This window comes from Phalacrocorax carbo, chromosome 5, assembly GCF_963921805.1.
Source record: "Phalacrocorax carbo chromosome 5, bPhaCar2.1, whole genome shotgun sequence".
In the NCBI taxonomy this organism is placed as follows: Eukaryota; Metazoa; Chordata; class Aves; order Suliformes; family Phalacrocoracidae; genus Phalacrocorax; species Phalacrocorax carbo.
In genome coordinates this window covers 8,066,795-8,091,085 of record NC_087517.1, presented here as the reverse complement: position 1 = coordinate 8,091,085, position 24,291 = coordinate 8,066,795, and the positions used below count along the sequence as shown (strand labels likewise).

Below are 24,291 nucleotides of genomic sequence, written 5' to 3'. Positions count from 1 at the left end.
CCCAGCTCCGCACCGCCCTCCGCCGCTTTCCCGTCAGCCTCTGCGCCCGTCGGGGCTGTCCGGCAGCGGCGGAAGATGGCGGCCGACAGCGAAGTGAGTGTTTTTCCCCTTCCTCCCCTGTGCTCCCCGTCGGGGCCGCGGTCTCCCCGCTCACTGCCTCTCCCGCTCTCTCCCCGCAGCCCGAGTCGGAGGTGTTCGAGATCACGGACTTCACCACCGCCTCCGAGTGGGAGAGGTAGGTGGTGCTGCCGCCGGCCCCGCTCCCCGCACGGCAGCCGGGCCGGGGGGCTCGGCTGTGCCCGCTCGCTCCAGCCGGCCGGGGGGAGCCGGGGCCCCGCGGCGGTTAGTGCCTGGCCGGAGCCCCGTCCACTCCGTCCGTCCGGCCCCACCGGCACGCCGCTGCGGCGCAGGCTCCGGCCGCGGCCGCCGAGTTGGCTGAGGGGGGTCAAGCCGAGCTGTTTCTGAACCGAGGGAAAGGCCTGGCCTGATATCTGTCTGCAGGGGATTAGAATAAACGTCTGGGGCCTTATGTGTCTTTAAGAGCTGCCTGATTATTAAAATAGTCATCTTACAGCCGAAGTCCTGAAAAGTTAGTAGAACAATGTACGAGAAAATGTAGGTGAAGAATGCTCCCGCATTCTTAACGTATTCTTTTTTAAAATGCTTTTTCCAGTGACAATGTTTGTGGCAGAAGGAGGCAAAGATTCTAAGCGCTGCGTTTTAAATCTGAATTTAGTTCATAATTTTGTGTCACATGCTTATTTATCTGTGAATAACAAAACGGGAGTATGTGTTAAAACTATAGAATAGAATACCAGAAAGAGAAGTGGAGATTCTGTAAACACTGAAAGCATGCTCACAGCAGTTGCTAAAAATAACTATCATCTGCAATATAAACATAGGAGGATCGTTTTATTGGTACAAGGAAGCAATTGTTCTTCGTTCTTTGATTGTTCTTTGATGCTTTTTAAGGAATTCTGTAGGACGACATACTGCCTGCTTTTAGGGAGCTGAACTGTAATACAAGTTTAGTGTTCAGCATGTATTAATGCCTTTTCCCCTTCCTAATAGGTTTATTTCAAAAATAGAAGAAGTATTGAATGACTGGAAACTTATTGGGATTTCTTCAGGCAAACCTCTAGAAAAGGTCAGTTACCACTTCTGAATTTTCTTTTAGAATTTGAATTGCTAACTAGTAATATACTCATATATTATACGTATTGCCATTTTCTTAGGTGTGACTGATAATGATTTGTATTGGGGAATTTTGCTTGTAAAAGTGCCCGTTTGACAAACAGTTGCTGTAAATTTATCAGCAGGCTGTCTGCCACGCAGGCTATTTCCATGACAAAGTTGGATCTTTGTACAGGGCCTAGTGACTTTTTTCGTTCCCAGTTTTGAATCCAGAAACATGGTTGAAACTGTTCTAAGTTCTTAAGGAGTTTCATTTTGCCCTGCCTTGAGCCTTTGTCACGTCTCACATACAGTTGAGGTGTCTGTAGTAGTACTTGTGACTCACTATGTTCATCCATCAGAGAGATTTATTTCAAAGCCTTTGTAGTGCTTTCTCAGTCCTGTAAAATGCAGGGGAAATTGCTGAGCTCTTCTGAATACTAGTGCAAACAAATTCAGCTCTGCTGGATTGAAGGGCTGCTATGTTTCTAGAGGACTTTTATGCTTCTTCATTTTAGTCAGGGTACAGAGTATTCAGAACAAAAACTTACATTATCTAATGAACTAGTTTTCAACCTTATCTGTTGGTGTATTCCTACTTGTCTTGTTTCCTAGACCAGACCTCTCTTCTTGATTTCTAGTGAGAAGACACCCTTTACAGATCAAAGGGTTATCCAAGTTGCTGTGTTTAGTAGCAGCATACAAATCTGTACAGCAATGTTGATTTTTTTTTTTCCTAGAAAATTTCCTGTAGTGTATTTTGTTTAAAAATTAATTATCCTTACACACAGAAGTTTTGCAAATTCTAGCTCATTTATCAGTGAAAGCATATTCAAAGTAAATATGCTGTTTATGTAGAATGGTATAGATATAGATAAAATCCCAGGTGGGAAACTTCTGTCTTTGGGTAAAGTTGAGGGTGCAAACACTTCAGATGCATAGATGCATATGAGAGGATATATCGGCTTCTTTATTGCCATATAATTCTGACCACTTCTCAGGGGAATATATCATCCTTGAAATGAGCATGATTATTGGCAACATGGATTTTAACATTCAGCTACCTCTATAATGAAGTGCTTTGAGAACTGTTTTTTTGCAATTAAACCATGCTTAACTATTTATTCTTAAATATTTAACAGTAGAAGAAGATGAATAAATATTATAGATCCTGTAGGCAGCATACTTTTTAAGGCTTATGAATTTTAACCTAAATTTATGTGATCAAATAATATCTTTTTTTATATGCAGGGTGTATACACCACAGGAACATGGGAAGAGAAATCAGATGAAATTTCATTTGCCGACTTCAGATTCTCAGTTACCCATCATTACCTTGTACAAGAACCCAGTGACAAAGATGGGAAAGAAGAACTGGTAGAAGGTAGCTGATAGTTCTCTTACATGCCTGTAAAGATATGACAAAAGGCAATTTCAGAATGTGGATTTCACAGTGTGTCGATTTGCTTCTGTGTGAAAATTTTCTGGGGTCTGGTTGGTGCGATCTGGCGTTTCTGCTTTTAGTATGTTTTGCATTCAACAAATTGCTAATGTCAGTAAATTGTAAGTCAGCTGAACGAATGTTGATGTTCTTATGTATCTATTTTTTTCCCAGATGCCCTTCCTCTGCCTATGCAGGACTTGCTGTGCATGAGCAATGACTTTCCTCCTAGAGCTCACTGTCTGGTAAGATGGTACGTATACTGCATCTCATTGTTAATTCAAATAAGCATAGCAGTTGAAAAATCCTTGATGCTGGCACAATCACTAGTGTATTTTTTTCCATCAAGAGTTAAAGCTTACGTAAAATAATTTTTGTACTGGACTCAGGAAATGAGTGCAAAAAAAGCTCGCCATAGTGAACCTATCTTTATTTCCCCGCCCCCCCCCTCGAAAAATATTTTTTCCTGAATTTCATAGACTAACCAAGCTTTGATATTTGTAATATTTAGATGTATTTGTAAAAAGGAAAGCTGTAGCACCTTAGGAAACAACAACAGCAACCATATATTTAGAAATGCAAATCTTTAGCACATTTTAGCGTTGTTCCAGAGAGATTGTTTTTATGTATAAATAGTTGTTAACATAAAGTAGAAAACTCAGGACTGATAGACCTGGAAGTCCTCACATAATTTTGAGTACTGTGTTTGCATGCTGTTAAGCTGCAGTAGTTTGTGATTTGAGAATCTGCAGCACTCCATGTCCACTCAGTTCCTGACATCTCTGAAAGAGGTGCCCGCATCAAAATGACAGATTCCAGAGTCTGGTGACAACTAGGTTATTCAGGTTACAATATTTCTAAAAATTCTGTGTTTCAGCTGATTTGCTAAAAAAACAGGAATGTGTTTTGTTTTTTTTTCCTCTCTCTTAAGGTATGGCTTACGTGAGTTTGTGGTTATTGCTCCGGCTGCAAATAACGACGCAGTTCTTAGTGAGTCCAAATGTAACCTTTTGCTGAGTTCCATTTCCATTGCATTAGGAAACACTGGCTGGTAGGTGAAAGTATAAACCTTCTTACACATCCAGGTGAAATCCTAGCATACTGTTATTGTGAGGAAAAAGTATTAAACTGTTAGCAAAATACATTTAGAGACGGTGTATTTGCACCATAATACTGTTATAGAAGGATTTAAAAAAGAAAATTTCCTGTGGAAGCTTTAAAAAGATTGATGTAATGAGCTGTTTATATGCATTATTGTTTAAAAACCTCAAAGGCTTTTAAAAATTGCTAGAAGTTGTTGGAATAAGTGGTATACAAAATATAACTTTTGGAAGAGGATTCCTTCCCTATGTGTGGTAACAGTAACTTTTTGATATTCCTCAAAAATATTTAGACTGAAAATTAGGTAACTGAAGTCATGGATAGGGCTTTCCTTATGACATGACAATTTATTAGGCGTTCCATTTAATGGTGAATCAACAGTATTTTTCTGTGATTCCTATTAAGCATTTCAAACTGTGTTCCACAAAGAGAAAATGTATTCAGAAGAATATGAAATTATGTTGAAATCATGTTAAAATATTTAGCTATTTTTAAGGACTACAAGACAACATGACAATTTAAATAACCCGAAATATTCATGTTTTATAGTCAGGTACCACTGTTTGTGCAAATACATCATAAATGGCGACGAATGTATGTTGGAGAATGTCAGGGTCCAGGAGTTCGAACTGACTTCGAAATGGTTCATCTTCGCAAAGTGCCAAATCAGTATATTCATTTATCTGGATTACTAGATGTCTTCAAATCCAAGATTGTAAGTGCATCTGAATGTATATAACTGATATTAAGAATAATTGTTTTATTACCTGGTTGCGTGTAGATTCACTTCAGTCTTGTAGGGATTTTTTTTTTTGTAAGGGTTGCCAATACCAATAAAGTTTTTTCCTGATAACGCTGGTATCTAGTGATAAAGAGTGACAATTGGTATGGGTTTTGTTCCTCAACTGTTATCACCTTTTTCTATTTTTATTTTCCACTGGTGTGTGAAAGAATGTGTATTTTTTTACAGTCTCCTTGTTATAACTCTCTTTTCCCTCTCCCCAAAATAGACCCTCTTGTGCTGTTTAAAAGGAGAGAGGAGGGTTGGGGTGGGATTTTATTCCAATACTTTATAGCTCCCCGTAGCTAAGTTAAGAGTGAAGAACAACATGATGAAATGTGAGGAGCAGACTGCTTTTTTCTGGAGTGATACGGTTGACTGCAACACTTCATGACTAATATTGGTAGTCAGCAACCTTGTTGAAACGCTGAGGAAAAAAGTCCTTAATGAAAACCTAATGCATTCTAGGTCAGAGTTACTTGTGAGTTACCAGCTAAATGGAGCATACGAATGTCTCGTGAAGCTTATGTGCTTACTTCTGCCTCTGAGCATCTTACTGAGCAGTGGCTTTGCTAGTAATTCTTGGGGTGTTGCAGTTCTGGTAAAATTAGTTCTAACACAAGCTGTCATAACTAAGGCCTGTTCAAGGCCTGGGGTGTTTGAGAGGATGTATTCTTTCTGTTAAATTTTTTCTTTCGTATTTTCAAGGGATGCCCGTTAACACCACTGCCTCCGGTTAGCATGGCTATTCGGCTAACATATGTGCTTCAAGACTGGCAGCAGTATTTCTGGCCACAGCAGCCACCAGGTAGGAGATTTGTGTCCTCAAAATAACTTGCTTTAAGAGAAACAGTCAATGCTAAAGAAAATGTCAGTGTATCTTGCCAGAAGAATTAAAACATTTTCTGCAGTAGTAGGAGAGGCTTCAGTTGCAGCTCAATGCCATCCCACTCCCTATGGTAGGCTAGCCAGCTTAAAGTTGCTCTGAAATCATGTCTGTGGCTTGTGGTTGTGACAAGAGTTTTGGTTAAGGCCGTGCCTAGAAATATGCTTTTTTATTAGCATTTAGAGATAATAGCGATGCTAGAAATCTATTTGGAGAGAAAAGGATGACTGGCTGTGGAGATGTAAAGAATTCTGCCCTGAATTCCATAGGGATATTTTTTGATTCAGGTTCTAGGAATATTCCTCAATTATTTCTGTAAAATAACCGATTTTAATACTTCACTATTTAAGTGTATTAACATTGGGAAAAGGAGAAAATATTATATGGTCCTGAATTGAGGTAAAATATTGGATTTTTGTTGTAGTTGTTTACACAATGCTGAATAAGCCAAGCAGTTGATTTTTTTTTTTCCATGCAGGAGAAATTTCTGATCGAGCCTTTTATTATAGTAGCCTTGTATTAGGGGGAGGAGGGGAGAACCAATGAATAGTCTTAAATCTAAAGTACACACACCAGACGTGATAAGTTTATGCCATAGTGATGCTATTTAGGAAAAACAGAGTGAGTTTGCTCACTTGGTAATGTCACAATGAACTCTCATATGCTTGCTTGGTGGTAACACTTTCTTCCTTGGGTGTCAAGGAACAGACCTGTTTTTTATACAAGTAGCATCAGAAAATAAATTATAAACTTATCCTGGATCAAATGCAGACAGATTTATAGGAAAAAAATACATGTTAGTTCCTTCTTAACGTACATTTTATTAGTGATGTAGTATTTTAGGCACAAAGTGGTGGAACAATTAAAATGCCCAAGTTCTCTTCTTGGTCTGGTAGTAGTTTTATGTAACAAGGTTAAAGTAGTTAGGGCACGCTTAGGGGGACAGGACCTGTGTGACCTTGGTCTGGTTACAGAATTACTAATCTTTCATTTGCTCAAAAGAAAAAAATAATTCTTACACTAATCAAAGGTATATTTTGAAGACATGCATAGTGAAGTTGATCCTGTGTACTTCGTACACAAAGAGTGTTGAAAATATATTTAAAGAGAATCCTGTTCTTTAGGGTCAGAGAAAATCAGTGCTTTTTACAGTGATAGTTTCTCTTTGTAGGTAAACTAAGTTTACCTGAAGAATGTGGGAAGCTAGTTCTACAGATGTTAGTTTTTTTATTATTTCTGCAGACACAGAAGTCAATTATAGTCAATAACTATAGCAAGTCTGCCTTGTTGTAGTCATTCACTAAGTCTGGATCCCTGGTTTGTGATGAACGAATTGTACTGCACTGATCATATCTCTTGATTTGAGCAGTTTGAATAAATCTTACTCTTTTAGAGGATTCTAGTGAAGGGAGCTAGTGGCATAGTGTACTGCAGAAACCGGGGATGGGCAACATTATTTTTGCTGCTGTTTCTACCTGCAGTTGTGGTTTCATGTTTATTGTGAAGAACTAAACCTGTACTTCATTATCCTCACTCAATTATCTCTCCTGAAATAAAACCAAAGGATTTAAATGTCTTTCATCTTCTCTGAAGAAGAAGGCTGGAGAAATTATGTAATTAAGTTATCCAAATCTGTCCAAATACCTCACTTGTTTTGTATGTAAATGGTTTGCCAGATACATTTAAAATTAAGGATCAAATGATGTAATAGCATTATTATAATGGCATTACAATACATTATTACCCATTTAAATTTTTGCTCAGTGAAGGCTGTCTATTTTGGTCTATATATTTGAAGGATATAACTGGCTGATACAACGGGAAGTAGCTGCGAATGCTGGGAGGCCTCTTTAGGGTACTTGGAATTACAAGGAATCTCCCAGACCATTAGGTTAAGTCTTTAACTGCAGGACACATAACAGATTGCTCTTTTCATAAAATTATCAGCCTTTTAAAAGTAGTTTCTGCTTGGAACTGATTTACTGCCTAAATATTTTTATGGCAATTTTGTGTCCATTTTCTTTTTGTGTCAACAGTGACTCTTAAGGCTGCCTTTATCATCTCTCTGCTATTATCTTTGCCTTTATGAAGGGAATAACCTCTCCTCAACACAGATGACAAGAATTTTATCTGTCTTTTCGACTGTCCAGTTGCATGATTACTTCCCAGTTTCTGCTGGAAACAATTACTTTGTCTATATACTAAGATTTCTTTTTCACAGCTGTCACCTTAGCTGTTCAGCTATTCTCTGGTATCCCACATGCTACAGTCTTTTTACTGTGAAATTAAGATGATATGTTTCTTAAAATATTCTGCAAATTCTCTGTGCAAAATATATTGATCTGTCTTCAGATATAGATGCTCTAGTTGGGGGAGAAGTTGGAGGCCTTGAGTTTGGGAAGTTACCATTTGGTGCCTGTGAGGATCCTATTAGGTGAGATACGAGTTCAAAAAACTGTGTTTTATAACTTCCTTATGAAGGACTTCAAGTTATATTGTTTCAAATCTTAGCTTTGCCTGTCTGTCACTTAATATGTCTGTAATAGATGATGTAATTATTCATAAGAAACATCTATGAAAAGTAATAATCTAACAGCAAATAAGACCATTTGGAAAATTGTGGGATGACATTCAGAGTTCTAGCTGATAAACCTTTCACCATAACTTCTGGAGTACTCCATTTATCTCTGACACTATTATGTTGGAATATACCTTAACTGGAGGTAAGCATTAAAAATGGTGTACCTTCATTCAAGAGTTGGACTCACTGTAATCTTTTACTTTGACATTTGTAGTACTTAAACTGAGAGGGTCTGTCAACTGAGTTATTACAGTCTCTGTGTCCTCTCCTGAACACCCTGTCACAAGTCACCAAATCTAGGGATCATCTTAATGATCAGACAGTGTTTAATGCTGTAGGCCGTTCATGAAAGTTGTTCTTTCCTCTGTACCTCGATACCTAGAATACGATGCACAATTTCTCCTTTTGTAGAGGGGAGTTGTGAAAGCCCCGTGTGCCAGGTAATCGTGAAGTTTAGTGCAATACTGGAAGATGTGCTGTAGAATAAGCAACACAATGTATGCAACTAGAAGACTCATTGGAAAACGTGCACATTTCTGGATGTGACTGCAAAATATGTAGAGGGACTTAAATATGAACTATCACGAATACCTTTCAAGATCTTAACTATGATGGAGAGAACACTTTCTACTAGCACTGAAAGATTTATATCTTGTTTTGTTTCAGTGAGCTTCATTTAGCTACTACATGGCCTCACCTAACGGAAGGTATAATTGTTGACAATGATGTTTATTCGTAAGTATTTTGTCTGAACTGCAACTATCTAGAAGTATACTTTCTTTGTTAACTGCTGCATTTTAGTGACATCTAAAATGTGCATGGCTTTGTGTGTGAAAGAGAACCTATTTTGAAGGATGCTAAGGTCAGTTGATAGAACATCTAATTTGGGAAAACACTCTTTTGAAATGCATTTCTGTGTGAGAAAATATTGTATCATAATCTAAACAGAAAACACACCTCCACCTTTGGGCATCTTCCCATGCTAGACTAAAAAGTTTTGTGTATTGCATAGTTCTTGGAAAAGGTGATAGTGGTACGTGGAAGGTAAAAAGAATTAACTGATTGACATCCCTCTCCTAAAAATTATTAGCCAGGTTTTCCGCTAAGCTTCCTAAAGAGGAAGAGCAGTGTATACTGATACTTAATAAAGAAGAAAAAAAAAAAAACAAAAACCCAGAAGTGTTTTAATTAATGTAGGAATGAGTTTTCAACATTACTACATTTTAAAAGGAGACAATCTAGTTGTAACTGAATTGTTCTTGTATGTTTCACATTCACATTATATATGTACATGAGAACGGGGACTCTTGCTTGTGTTTTAGAGTGTTTGTCGTGTTCTCCTATGTAATATGATGTATATTATGGCTTCCATGGCCTAACTGGCTATGACGTTATATTTGTTGAGAATTTGATACTCATCTTTTGCATACTTACATACTTACGGTGACAGCATGATACTTATGGTTCTCTTTTTTGTTTGGGTTTTATTGCGTGTATGGTTTTTTGTTGTTGTTGTTTAAGGGACCTGGATCCTATTCAAGCACCTCAGTGGTCTGTGAGAGTCAGAAAAGCAGATAACCCTCAGTGTCTGTTGGGTAAGACATCAGAATTCCCTGTCTCCTCTTATGGCTTTTAAGCTATTAAGTTGTGAAGTTAGGATTGAATTGTTGATTACCTTCTCTTTCAAGAACACAAACTTTCTAAAAACATAAGTTTCTGTTGTAGGTTGTTCAGTGTCTGTGTACCATGAACTTCATTGCTGTTCTTCATCAGGTTTCAGAGAATAAGCATTTACTATGTGTGTTCTGTGAAAATTTAGATTTCCTAGAATCTTTAAATTTTATTAAATGCCTTCTGCATATATATATTTCCTTATTTGAATCAGTCTGTCTGACAGGCAGGATTGGTATGCCTGGAGAGCTGTACTGTTGTCCGTCCTTGCCTTTTAGCTTGCAGGGAAAAGGGCTTCAAAACTAAAAAAGATTAATATGCTGCAGATTTTTATCTTGCTATGGGTGAAGAAATGGATTAAACTGCATGCAGAGCTGTGCTCTGGAGAGGTGGCTGATAGCTGTCTAGGTGTGCATTTTCCTAAGGTTTAATTATGTGCTTTAAAGATTTGTGCTTCAGAGCAAATTATCATGTTCTTTCAGATGAAAAGATAAAATTTATTACTGTGCCTTGGACATAATTTTGAGAGTTAGCTTACTGTTGAATGAGATTTTAATTGGGATATAATTCTGATAAATTAGAAAGTTTATTCCTCTTATAGGTGACTTCCTTACTGAATTCTTCAAGCTTTGCCGTCGGAAGGAGTCGACTGATGAGATACTTGGAAAGTCTGCGTTTGAAGAGGAAGGAAAAGGTAAAACTAAAATCTTGTTGATTTGTGTTATTTGTTTTTAGTTGTTTCATGCTATTTTAGCTTCCCTATCCCCTTTTCCTGACTTTACATTGATCAGTATTTCTACTTGTAACTCCTAGGCATTTTCTGTAGTACTCCCAGGAATTTTCTGGTCAGTGCTACACAGTATAACTTCTCATGAATTCTAGGCAACCTTAGATCCCAGAGCCCCAGAGGGCAATTGCCTCTGTTATAGTTGTTTTTTTCCCACTGGAAAATTTGACTACTGTGTACCAGAGTTGGTTTTGAGCACACATCAAGCAGATTTGTCTGTATTGTTTTATGTATTTTTGTATTTTGTCCACTTTTTTCTGCTTTTTGAAATACTGTGTAGTGTGTGTTTTAACAGCCAGTTTAAAGAATCTTTAATCTGTTTAAAAGGCTTTGCTGTCATCCTCTCCAGTTTACAGAACTTTAAGGAAAAAAAAAATCCAAAACCCTAAACAAACCAAAATTATCTGACCAAAGGTCAGACTTTATCCCAACAGCATAGATACTGGCATCTTTATGATGTCTCTGTCCTGTTCTTTTGCTTTTCTAGCTATATATGGTGAACATTCCCTTCCTTCCTGTCTCGTCACCTTTTCTTCTCTCCAAATATGGCCTGTATCAATGTATTTTCTCTGGTTATACTTGGGCTTAGTTTTGACAGAGCTCGCTAGTTAGCTTGAAAAGGTGTGAAAAGTATTACTCCTAGTGCATGACGTACAGTTTCTTTAGCCCCCCTTATCTCTGATTTTCTTGAAATGTTTGCCCAAATTAGGTTTTTCAAGCTGCTGGTAATTATTCACTTAAATTTGTCTGCCCTTTTCTTTAACAACGTTAGTTCATTTTATTGTAAGAGAGATTCTAAAGTTTACCATCAGCAATCCTGGAAAAAAATCTTTTGATTTGAGGAGTTTACCTAAGGATTCCCAAACCAGAATTGTGCTTACATAATGTAAGGCCATATATATAGTGATTAATACTGGATTTATTTAAGGCTCACCTAAATAAATAGCACGTGCTTGAGCAGTCTTTATTACCTACAGTGTATTTGTTGATATCATGTATAAACAGCATCTCTTCAGCAAGCTTTTGCTGATACTCTGCCATTAATTGTCTGCAAGTATGCCGTACTGCTGCAGTAGGTGGCAGGCGCTATCTATGGCCAACTCACTCTAGGCTTAATTCAGTAAATTAAATCAAGGACAGCCTGTGACTCATTTGTGACCTCGTTCTACTGCTATCTTTGTGACTAAGAGCAGTGAATATCAGGTATGGAACCTGACAGCATGGGTGTAGTTCTGGTTAACAGGTTGTTAAAAATCAATACAAGATAAGTAGACTGAATATGACAGGTGAACTTTTGAAAGGAGATGGTCTTGTGTTTCTTTTTTTGTTTTGTTCTAATTATTTTTACTTTACTTTGTAGAGGTTGCTGATATTACCCATGCTTTGTCGAAGCTCACAGAGCCAGCACCAGTCCCGATCCATAAATTATCAGTCACAAATATGGTTCACAGTGCAAAGAAGAAAATTCGCAAGCACAGAGGTGTAGATGAATCACCTTTAAACAATGAAGTTCTGAATGCTATTCTTCTGGTAAGTGAGCTGTCCATACATATTAAATTCATATAAAGCATGTATTTCATGCTTCCACTGATGCATTTGGTTTATAGTTTATAGCAGGATTTTAAATATGATTATAATAATATTTAAAATAATTTAAGCGTAATTATTATAATAATATATAAATAAAAAAGTGTCTGATGTCAGTTCGGTTATTTGAATTGCATATATCAGCTTCTTGAAACAGCCGAAGTTGTTAAAAGTCTTGGAATATAAGTGGGCTGAAAATGAACTCTGAACTCTGCAAACAGTTTTAATTATAGGTGTTGCTGGTATTTAACCAGCAGTAGCTTTATGGAGAAAGTGGGAAAAGCAGGAAAAACATACTGACAGAAGTTTGGATTTTTTTATTTCTTCAAGTTCTTATTTCCTGATGCTGCTGACAAACTCGCAGATGGATTTGAAAGCAGAATGAGCTCTTCAGCAGGAAACAATCCTCCTCCAGAGAATGAAGATTATGTAAGTTTTACTGACGGGCACTTGTGAGAGGGAGAAGGAAATCCTGAGTGTGTGTTCGTACAGGCTTTGCTGTGGTTGCCCTGTGTCTCATAATAGATAATTTTTGGAAAAAGGGACTTACCTTTGTGGAATCTTTAGGTAGAAATAGTGGGTCCCTCCCCGAATTTTTTTTTTTTTGTTCTTTCAAAGACTGTCATTTTTGGTAGCTTATGCTTACAGGCTAATTACATTTAAATGTTAGTTAGCCACTTGTATTGACAAACAAGAAAAAGATTGATGGTTTTGGAAAATATGCCATTATTCCTGTATTTCCTCCTTTCTTTTATTTCCTGCGTAGAATCTCTTCAGTCAGTTTAAATCTGCTCCTTCTGATAGTCTGACATACAAACTAGCTTTATGTCTTTGTATGATAAACTTCTACCATGGAGGAGTAAAAGGAGTGGCACATCTTTGGCAAGAATTTGTGTTAGAAATGCGCTACAGATGGGAGAACAACTACCTGATTCCAGGGTAAGATTTTTTTGTTATTGTTGCTTTGTCATAGAAAATGTTTTTTGTTTCAGGAGCAGAGTGAGTTCGCTATGACTTTGAAACATACTGTTTTGGTTTTTTAAATTGCAAATGCTATGCTCTGTTTTTATTGCCCTACTTCCTTAAAGCAAGAAAGGATAGGGAGTAGGGAAGAGCATCTGTGCCCTCCTTTGAAAACTTCAAGATTCCTGGGGAAGCTCAAGTTAAAGAGCACTCCGCTGTGTGAATGCGGGTGGGGAAAAAGAAAAAGAAAGCTTATGTGAATGCTTGGCTTCCAGTTCATCATTAGATAAAAATGAAGGAGCTGAGATAGGGAGAAACACCTTTGCTTTGTGGTTTAGTTTCACCACTTTTCTAAGGGAGCTGTTCCAAGTTCCTACTGGTGTTAACAGCCTCTTCAAGCAGCTAATGCTTATCAAGTATTCCAACCCTTGCAGGTTACGTCTGCTGCAGCAGAGCTTGTTGCATACCAGACAAAGGGTTCTGTCAAGATGATGTAGAGTAAAAATATATCCTTTTTTTTTTTTTTTTAAATAGGGTGGACTGATTGTTTTCTCACTAGTTCGTACTTTCAAATGGTTACATTAACAGATAAAATAGGAGTTGAAATATATAGAGATCACCCTACTGTATCATTGCAGTTTAAAAAGTAAAGTCAAAGGTGCTTTATTTTTGTTTGAGAACAGTTACCCTTTCAAGTTCCAAATGGAAAACTGACCAGGAATGCAGGGCGTGTCTGTTTTGTACTAGTGTAAATGATCTCTGAGGTTCAGAAATGACCTCTAGGAAAAAAATGTAGTTTAACTTCTGGGCTTGTTCAATCTCTAGCTTGTCTTCTGAGACCACAGAAGAGCTGCATAGTTGAAATGGTGGGGGTGGGTTCAATGTGGATATTTGCCCCTCTTTTGGATTTCGTATGATTTAAGACCACATGTGTGTGAAAGATTCAACTTTATAATTGATAATGGTTACACTTCTACCTTTTGTTAGATTAGCTAATGGCCCTCCAGATCTGAGATGCTGTTTACTGCATCAGAAACTTCAGGTAAATATCTGAAATTTAAGAATGATTTTTCTCCTAAGGAAACTGTCAACATTTTATAGCAATTATTAGCTAAATATATTGTTGTTGTAGATTTAGTTATGCTTGTATTTTTGGGTCTGGACTTCATTTCTTGGGAAAGTCTTTGTTATAGCAACAAGTTCAATGGAATTGTTATCTTTTAGAATTTTAAGAGATTCTGGGTGACTCTCCAAGTTTTTCTGTGACATTGTTTCCATAAGAGAAGTAATTGCTGAACAGTGTTTTATCCCTTTAACTTGTTAGATGTTAAATTGTTGCATTGAAAGAAAGAAAGCAAGAGATGAGGGGAAAAGGGGGAACACGTCTGATCGTTCACCTGGTGGTACTTCTGGTGATGCTGGAAAAGGAGCAGACCACTCTGGAGATAACCCTGACAAGGAAAAAGAAGTTGGCAAGTCTTGGGAATCGTGGAGTGACAGTGAAGAGGAATTTTTTGAATGTCTAAGTGACACAGAAGATCTTAAAGGAAATGGGCAGGACAATGGAAAGAAAGGAGGAGCAAAAGAAGGCAACAAAGAGGCTGTAAACTTAAAACCAGAAGGTCGTTTGCATCCGCACGGAAAGCTGATGCTGCTGCATCCAGGAGAGCCTCTCTACATTCCGATAACACAGGTCAGGCAGCAATAGCTGAGCCAGATGTGCAGTACAACTCCCAAGCAATATGGCTTGTACCTAGGATTGTAAAATTATATATAGTTCGCAGGTTATAGCCTAATCTGTTGTTAAAGTTACCAAGTGTTTTTGGCCTAAGACCTTGTTTTCCATTTTTAAAACTTGATGAGGCTGTTAAACTGGAGTCTCACATGCTCTTTGTTTTATGTAAGAATGGGTCTCATTACCAAGTTTCACACACAGATTTTTTTAAACAAGAATTAAGCTGTCTTGCCTACCTTAAATTTGGGTTTCTTTTTATTTCCAGCTCTTGAGGCATCTTCCATCCCCTTCTTGCTTTCTTTCCTGTAAAGTAGAAACTCCTGTGGTCCTTCCACCACGAAGGTTTCTAGCTGACGGATGAGAGCACTGGATCAGTTTTGCTGCTACTTTTTTTTTTTTGCTTTCTTCTTATTAGAAAAAAAAATCTCAACTCGTATCTAAAAGCCCATAGCCATCAGGTTTTGACACCATTACCTAAAGCAGGTTTATCATCAAACAAATGGAAATGTTACTTGACACAGACTTTCCTGTAGAGTGTCTAGGGATGAAATAGGAAGCAGTGGTGTCAGAGGAAGTAGTTTGAAATCAGCCATGCATGAAGAATACAGTATTTTCCATTCACTTGAGAGAAATTACTTTTAATGAATGTTACTTTGCATGGGTAAAAGGTATGAGCAGAGTGTACTCAGGCAAAATGTTGTCAATTAATTATGTGTTGACAGCATCAATGGCAAAGAATCTACACAGGTGGATTTTCATCCATCTCAGCAAAATAGTCTCAGTCAAACACTTCCTGGACTTGATCTGGATTTTAGCATTTTAATATATCCTTATATTGCTACTTCATTCTTAGGTTGTTTTCTTTCTACTTCCTTTTTGTCAGCATCTTCTTCAGGTGCACAGCTTTATGCTATAAACAGTGTAAGCAGTAGAAAGTTAAGATGATTTCCTGAGTACAAATACAGTAGAATGAACTTCTGGTGATGGGGAGGTTTCCACTCCTCCTTCCTTAATATGGGCTAAGTCTAGCAGAGGCCATTTGTAAGCTTGTCTTTTTCCATGTTGCAGGAACCAGCACCCATGACTGAAGATTTGCTGGAAGAACAGTCTGAGGTCCTGGCAAAACTAGGGACATCAGCAGAAGGTGCTCATCTTCGGGCACGCATGCAGAGCGCCTGCTTGCTCTCAGATATGGAGTCTTTTAAGGTAGTACTACTTGAAGAATTAAGAGAGACTGCTTTCTTCTTAGTTAAACTATTCTTGCTTGTGTTGAGCAATTTTGGAGGTTTTTCTCATGACCTTTTTTTCTTCATGAAAGTTTCAAAATAGGCTAAAGTTGAAAATAAAAACCTACTGATAAAACTCTTAAAACATTTCAAAATCTATGTCTATCCAGTCTTCTGTGCTGTAACGTTCCAGTAAATCTGCACAATGTCTGTGGAAGGGGGAAAAAAACCCGAAAACATACACTTGATAAATGGGGAATTAAAACTTGGATAAGCCCATACAGAATAGTGTCAGAAGAAAACTTGAGCGTCAGAATCCTGAATCACAGTTACATGCCTCTCCCTCCCACCACCTTGTAGTTTTCATTTAGTGTCTCTCTTACCTCTGCTTTCCACTGTGTCTGGCTTTGTAAAATGCATCTTTAATCAGACTCCAGATGGATAAAATGTAAAGGTGGTGTAAAGAAAAGAAATAAATCTATTAACATGTTCACAATTCTGTATTCGGACTCTGGGGAGGTGGACATAACTTTTAGGTATAGTTAAAGATGTTTTGTTCTTTAGTAGGATGGATAAGTTATCACTATTTAGAACCCCTATACAGCTGTTCATCAAACTGGGACTGGACTAGCTGTGGTTTTGGGTAATTTGTTCCATTTCTTTTCTGAGCTCTGCAGAGGGAGCTAAGAGCACGTAACACTGCTATCATCAGAGGATCTCAAAACTCGAAAAAGAATGGAGCATTTGTCATGAAATAGCTGGGGTTTTTTAATTACTGCAGTGCTACTCTGTAGTAAAAGGATACAGATGTACTGTACAGTAAGAGTATTTAAAGCATAACATCAGTTTATAAGGAGTGATTCATGTCAGATATTTGTAGCAGTTTTATTTATATGGTGCAAGTGATCTAAAAACTCAAAGAATATGGAACCATAATTTGAAGTGGGAGTGTGCTCTCGATAGGTACACTGAGGAAGCTCGGTTTCCTTTTATGGTCTAGACTTACGGATGTATTTATTATTGTTGACATTGAATCTATGAAAAGTGAAAGGTTTTTGTTTGGGGGAGATTTTTTTTTTTAAAAGTTCCTTTTTAAAGCCAGAAGAAAAGGTAAATTTTGTTACTGGAGTGTTAAAGGATGGCAAGTCAGTGCTGGAAGCATATTTATTCAGCCCAGTGATTCTTTCAGGCTTGGGCTATTTTTGATCTAAGTCTTTAATGGTTTAAGCTTATACATAACAAATGTAGTGAAAATTCATATCTATTGCATGTATCAAGTACCCGATAGAAGCTTGACTTCACAGAATAATTTTGAGCTTGCCAGAAATAACCAATGAATGTACTATTTTGGGGGGATGAGGGTTTCTCTGTTGATGATATGGGTTCCCCCCCCTGCCCCATTGTCTTGGTTTATACTTACTTTATCCCCTCACCCTCCCAGGTCTCTTTCTAGTGTCCAGTTTCCTGACTGGGAACAGAACTCCTGGAGTTTTGGGTCCTAGGCTCTGCTCTGCCCACTAAACCATATTGCCTTCCTACCCAGGTTATTATACTTTTATAGGATTTTTCAGGCACAAATTTCATCTCCTCTTCATTCCAGGCGGCTAATCCTGGCTGTTGTCTGGAGGATTTTGTGAGGTGGTACTCCCCTCGGGATTACATCGAAGAGGAAGTGGTCGATGAAAAGGGGAATATAGTAATTAAGGGTGAGCTAAGTGCCCGAATGAAGATTCCCAGTAACATGTGGGTAGAGGCCTGGGAGACAGCAAAACCAGTCCCAGCCCGGAGGCAGAAGAGACTGTTTGATGACACTAGAGAAGCAGAGAAGGTAAAAAGCTCTGTGGCTAGTGATAGTCTGGTCTGTAATGCTTGTACAAAAATTCACATCATCCCTTTCTTCTTTCTCCTGCATGATTTAAAAATTAACATGCCATCACACAGTATTCTTGGAGTCACCAAACTGTTTTAGACATGGCTTAGGGTTCATTGGAAATTCTTGCTGCCATGCAACAGTGAGTTTGAAGTGTCTGAAATAATTAGTGTGTGGAATGTAACTTCATGAGGTGTATTACTTAAGTACTACTTTGAATTATTAGTAAATAAACCAGGTTTTTAGCTTCATGTATGTGTTAGGAAACTAAAGTGTTCCTGAAACATAATTATTTTTAGTTTCATTCTGACCTGTTGGGACTGAAAGCAATCACTGAGGATTTGTGTAAGAACTATCTGTTGAGTCCTGCCTTAACAACAGTGCTCTCTTCTTGTGAATTCTTCAGTGTAGGTGCTCGTCTTTCGTAGTTAACCTTATCTTTGGGAAGTAGTTTTGATCTGTAATGTATTAAATTTTCTAACATTATAGGTGCTTCATTACCTGGCAGTTCAGAAGCCAGCTGACCTTGCAAGGCACCTCTTGCCTTGCATCATCCATGCAGCTGTACTCAAGGTAAAGGAAGAAGGTAAATAATGTTTAATATATTATTAAGATATTTAAGGGTGAACACTGATGCAATAATTACAACTTCTTCATTTCTTTTCCTCCCAATAGAAGCACTAGAAGATATATCCTCAGTTAAGAAGATTATTAAGCAGATAATATCCCATTCCAGCAAAGTTCTACGATTTGCTAATCCAGAGGACAAGAAGTTGGAAGTAAGGATTTTGTACTCGTTGGGGCTGAAAACCTAACAGACTTTGACACTGTTCATGGAGGTACCAAAAGAACATCTTTTTAATTTTCATTTTTGTTGATCTCCTGCAGGAAATCATCACTCAGATTATGAGTGTGGAAGCTATCATTGCCAGGGCCAGGTCTCTGAAAGCAAAATTTGGGGTAGAGAAATGTGAAAATGAGGAGGAGAAAGAAGATCTGCAAAGGTGACTGATTCCCCCCGTGTTGTTTTGCTTTTCCTCTGATGCACTTTTTTTGAAGTTACAAAATTTAGGACGGATGGAAGTGGTGATAATACAGAAGTACTAAAAAATCATATTTATTAGCAATAAGCATTAGGCATCCCTGTCCCTAGGCAACCTGGAGATGTTATATGTGGGTACCCTTATTGGCCCTCTAAGTAACTGTCTCTTTGAAGACATGTGATACAGATTATTGTAAATTATTTTGTTTTTATCTTGGCAGTACTGGGGGTATAATTTATTTTTTCATGTATGTAAATGGTATATTTGATGAACCGTTGTTACAGTAGAGGTGAAATTAGAAGGACTAGGAATTTCATGTTTTCTATAACTAATAGGGAACAGAATCCCCTCAAAGTTACTTTTTTTTCTTTTTGATTCTAGTCTCCTTACTAATTTGAAACATATTACTGAGGAACCATATGAATGAAAATCAATGAGCCATGTTTCATTGCTTCACTACCTGCTGTTAGATTATTTACATATTGCTTAAGATGACTCATGTAATGTTAAAACAAACATGTTAACTTCTTGCTGCTGCGCTGAGAGGGGGAGATGACATTTTTGTAGCACATGCTGGGAGCTCAGAGGAGTGATGTCAGTCCGATGCAGTATCTTTGTGCTAAAAATGTCCTGTTGTTACTTCTGCGCAGCTGACACCATGAAGGCTTTTCATGTTGAGTTTTTACACCTGCATTAGGAGCCTGTGTTCCATTTGCAGTTAACTGAGAGAAGTAGATCCTCTCAGAGGCTGAATTGCAACATAGGTGTTAATTGGCCCTGCTGCTGGAGTTGTACTGCAAACAGCTATGCAATTCGGCCTTTCCTGACCTTGCGTGGGAGGCTGCTCTGTTCAGCTTAGTTTTGACCTACATTGTGAAAGAACAGCTGCTTGCATTAGCATGAAAGAAAGAGAACAAGGTCAGAGGGAACACTGAAGGCTGGGGGGGGGGGTTAGTCTTTAGAGTAGAGGGAAAAGAGTAAAGGGATGGAAAAGTGATGATAGTGTTTGAGTGGGATACTGAGAAACATCAGGGTTTTTTCCTTAAACTTTTAGAATGGGGAACCCTTGAGAGCGTCTGCCGGTTCGCGCTCTGTGCATATGATGCTAGGGGGAGACCGCCTCACAGGAAACACTTCAGGTTTTAGATTAGCAAACTGGATACAGCTGAGAATTAAACATTCCTTTTTTCCTTTTCGATAATTTGTGCCACCAGATTTGTAAACTGTCTCCTGGAGCAGCCAGAAGTGTCAGTTATTGGTGCAGGAAGAGGACCTGCTGGTAGCATTATTCATAAGCTGTTCGTGAATGCTCAGAGGGTAAGAGAGAGCTCTTGATTGCTTTGCAGGCACTTCTAATTTGAGCAGTATGAGGCAACGACTTACCATACAATGCCAGTTTATTTTGTCTGCGTATATGCACGTATTGTCATAAATGTGCTTGAGGGTGTTTTTTTTGTGATGTTCGACATGATTTTGGCAATAACAGAACCTCGCAAGATGAAAGAAGAGTAAGTGACCTGAGATGTTAAACAATTAAAGCCAGCTGGGTAGATTAAGGTGTCATTAATGCTTGATTTACTTCAAATGGTAACATCAGTAATGCTCTTACGGCACAAATTTCTGGTTTACTCAATTTGCACAATATATGCAACATCACAGCAGGAGCAATCAAGTGTGGTGATTGTTTCACATAGGAATGTAGAGAAACGTCATAATATTAAATGTTTTAGAAGGAGTAACTTTTTGTCTGGAGCTTATACCTGGAATACTTGAGATGTCTTCTATGGAAACTGGTGTGCTTAGGAACAGTTTCAGTTCTTCTCCAGTACAACTCTACATTCAGTTTACTTGTTGCTAGTGTTGTATGTATTCTCTGGAAACCCTTCCCCAGCCTGTACTGGGATAAATATTCCCTTTTTATCTTAAGCAGCCTTGGGAATAATTAGCCCTAAAGTATTGATTTCCAAACTTCTTGGACTGCAGTCAGCCTTCAGTTTCTGTCAGAATTACACCTGTTAATAGCATGAAATTATCTAACCAAAATTTAATTACAGTGGTAATAACAAGGTAGCATAGTATTGCAGACATCTTAGAACCTGAAATCCTGTTTGGAAATCACTGCTGTAAAAATTTTGTGATTGGGAATTAAACTCTTCTGAGGTGTGGATGCTTTTATATCAATCTCTATTTTGCAACTCAGCATAAAAAGGACCATTCTGAAAACAGACCGTCGTTATTCTGAGAAATTAAAATCAGAACATTTGTTTTACCCTTCTATTCTCTAGGGAAAATCTGGTTGCAGATCTCACCATGTCACGCAGCCTTACTTATAGGCTTCCCTGTTAAAGCCTAAGATTGTGCCCTGTAGGCGTGTGCGAGCGTATGCACATGCCTTTTTAATATTGAGGCATTACGTTTTTAAAGCTGAGTACGAGTTTCTAGCGTTGATGTCCGATGAAGATGTACGTAAATTTCTAGGGCTTTGTTTCTTTTGAAACATCAGCATCTAAAGTTAGGTTACAGGTACTTCCCACTAGTAGCTGGTCACCGTTAATTAAGAATTCTTAGTGGGACAGGAGCTCACTTGCTACCAAACCCCCCTTTTGTTTAGTCTACCATGAATTAGTTCACTAGAGAGCTGTTTGGTAAATAGAAGTTGAACGAGTTCCTTGCTCATGACCTTTTTGAACCCGGACTCCTCTGAGTTGTGTAAAATGTGTTGTTATATTCTCAAGTTTTCTCAGGAAAATTATCATAGCAAATGCATGTTCTTGGAAGTAGAGTGCATGATGTCTCTTAAGCCTACAGTCTCCTCCTAACCTCTTGTAAGTCACCTCTGACTTGCCTTTGTTTCTATCTTTCATCACTGGTTCTTTTCTCATCCCTTTCCAAGCTGACTGAATCTTCTGATGAGGTAACCAACTTTGTCCCTCGTTTCCCGCTCATCTTCCCTAGCTGCACAGAGCTGAACCTTTTGGTAGATGTAGTACAGCAGCCTGATTTAGTTTGTACTGTTGTTCACATATTAAGCATAAAAATAATTTTGTGTTTCCAGAATGGTTTTTCCTCATTCACAGACTTTATTTTTAGAGCCAAACAGAAAAGAGAGAGAAATCTTAAAGAAAAAACCCTCAAAATAAAAACAAAAGCCTACCAAACAGAAATCATTTCTTCAAGGGAATATTAACACTTTCTGATGCTGAAATATGTGGCCTTGCCCTTATATTCTTCTCTGTTGCCGTCACTGTGTTTTGTTTATTGAACAGCCAGATGTTTGGGGGGGTTGGCTAGAGATGGACAGTACCTGAATGTCACAGTCCCAGATACCAGTACTGACTGAAACAACTGAGCTTTTTGGACAGAGACACAGAGGGGTTTGGGGAAGAACTGGGGTGATTGCGTGAGGAAGTGTAGCCCAGGGAACTTCCTCTCTGTTGGCTTCCTAGAACTGCTGTTGTGGGAACAAGCGGCACTTGTCCCTAGGGCTGCCCCTGGGACACAGGCTGCAGAGTTGAGCGGGCCGGTCGCGCTCCTGCGGAGTGTGTGAGGAGCCCAGGTGCAGTGGGGCAGCTGAGAGGGGCCACAAGGGTCAGCCAGGGGGTTCTGCCACTCAAATTAGGACCCTGTAGGGTATTGGGGTGTGTAGATATGTAGTCAGGGAATGTTTATTGGGCTGGCTGGAGCACTCCAGCCCTCCTGCCAGCATTCAGACTTTAGTGTTGCTGCTTACTGGCTCTGAGGCAACGAGCGTCGATGGAGATTGCACAGTGTCATTTTGGCAAACCTCTCTTTGGCCATGAAAAGCACATATTGAAGTAGGGTTTTGAGTTTGAAAAGGCAGGTGACTTTTTGTCAAGACTCCAGTAATGGCACTGGTTATTTTTAAAAGGAGGCTGACATGGCCTTGTGTAGCTACAGAGGGCTGAGAAGAGAGCCCTGCTTGAGAAGGGGCCAAAACCCTCGCTTCACACTGCCAAAAAATCAGGAGCTTAATCTAGGCTGAGCTTCACCATCCACACATGAAGGTTCTTCCATTCAATTGTGCGCAGTTTATTTCTTGACATCCCATTAGTGTCTTGCTCTGTGTACACATAAAGCCTTTTGATGTGTTTACCATTTCTAATCTTCCTCTGTTCCTCTTGACAAATATTTTCTGAATCCTAATATTAAGAAACAGCTTGCCCTGTAATTACACCTCTGCTCTTATTTAAGGCTTCTGCAGTGCCTCCACTTGACGAAGAATTGAGGAGGGCAGGTTCATCGGAGGAGCGAAGACTCAACGCGGGGGCTGTTTCAGATTTCCCGCCGCCCACGGGCCGCGAGGTGATTTTGCGTGCAACCGTCCCGCGCCCCGCTCCTTACTCCAAGCCATTGCCCCAGCGCATGTACAGTGTGCTGACAAAGGAGGATTTTCGACTTGCAGGTGCCTTTTCAGCAGATACAACGTTCTTCTGACTTGTCTTCACAAGTAGGATGCTGTTCATTTTCCTTTGGGGAAGTCAACGCTTAGAGAGTGACTTGACCGGCTTGCAGTGAGGAGAAAATATGGTTGTCATTAGTGACAGTGTCATGTTCCCAAGGACAGAGCTGAACTGGCAGTTCTAACTTGGAGTTTTGGGATGGCTTCACAAGTAGTTTTAACCAGACCTTTGGGGAAGGAAGTTTAGCAATCTCCTCTCTGTCCAAAGGGAGTGTATTATATTTTTGCATTAGCTTGTTTAATAATGGACGTGAAGGGGCTGTATGCAAATACATCATGTTGAATTCATGCAGAATATGCTGCTTTGCAGTTCTTAATCAGCCTTTATCGAGTGACACTAGTCTACTTAAATTGATGTGCAAACTTAAAAGTAATTTGTATTTATCGCTAATCATAAATATTGAGCCCAGTATTTTTCGGTTTATGACTGAGATGCAAATACCTCTAAACTATTCTTAATTTTATTTAACGTATACAGTATGTTCTAGTTCATGCTAAACCCTCCTCGCATTGCAGATGTTGTCCAAAAGGCTCTTGGACATTTCTCTCGGACAGGACTAAATACTTGTGGGACTGTAAGTGGATAGTGAGCCTGACAGCCTTAAGCGGCTCACTCACAGCTGCAGATACGTTCTGTCCTTCCCTGGGCGTGCGGGCCCAAGCTGTCTGTGCGCAGTGTGGATGGAGGTGTTTCACTGTGAGCAACTTGCTGGTAGTTACAGGGACCATTGGAACACATACTGTGTCTTTGATCCTATACAATGAAACAATTCTGTCACCTGCTGTAAGCTAACCTGCCGGCTGTCGCGCAAACGCTGCGACCTGTACGTGCCAGTGTTGCTTTATGGTGGTCTTTGTGTGTTTTAATGAGACTCGGCAAAAGATCAGCGTTACTTAACAAAATGAAATGTAAAAATAGCTACAATATTGTTGACGTTATTCAATAAATCTGAACTTATTATTGGC

General features: G+C 38.8%; 1 protein-coding gene across 2 annotated transcripts; it reads left to right on the top strand.

The window, feature by feature from the left end:
- Positions 1 to 24,291, top strand: RAB3GAP1 (RAB3 GTPase activating protein catalytic subunit 1). Of its 2 annotated transcripts, XM_064451063.1 has the most exons (24): positions 5 to 93; positions 180 to 235; positions 1,072 to 1,147; positions 2,425 to 2,557; positions 2,789 to 2,867; positions 3,546 to 3,665; positions 4,265 to 4,430; positions 5,205 to 5,304; positions 7,735 to 7,816; positions 8,630 to 8,698; positions 9,485 to 9,558; positions 10,236 to 10,328; positions 11,782 to 11,951; positions 12,339 to 12,437; positions 12,775 to 12,947; positions 13,959 to 14,013; positions 14,296 to 14,664; positions 15,775 to 15,912; positions 17,533 to 17,760; positions 18,292 to 18,388; positions 18,478 to 18,581; positions 18,691 to 18,806; positions 20,060 to 20,162; positions 23,058 to 24,291. In XM_064451063.1, the coding sequence occupies exons 1-24, from the start codon at positions 76 to 78 to the stop codon at positions 23,298 to 23,300; spliced, it is 2,961 nt and encodes a 986-aa protein (XP_064307133.1). In that variant the 5' UTR covers positions 5 to 75; the 3' UTR covers positions 23,301 to 24,291. The 2 variants fall into 2 exon arrangements, with proteins under 2 accessions (XP_064307134.1, XP_064307133.1); XM_064451064.1 differs by lacking the exons at positions 18,691 to 18,806; positions 20,060 to 20,162; positions 23,058 to 24,291 and having other exon boundaries at positions 1 to 93; positions 18,292 to 18,375.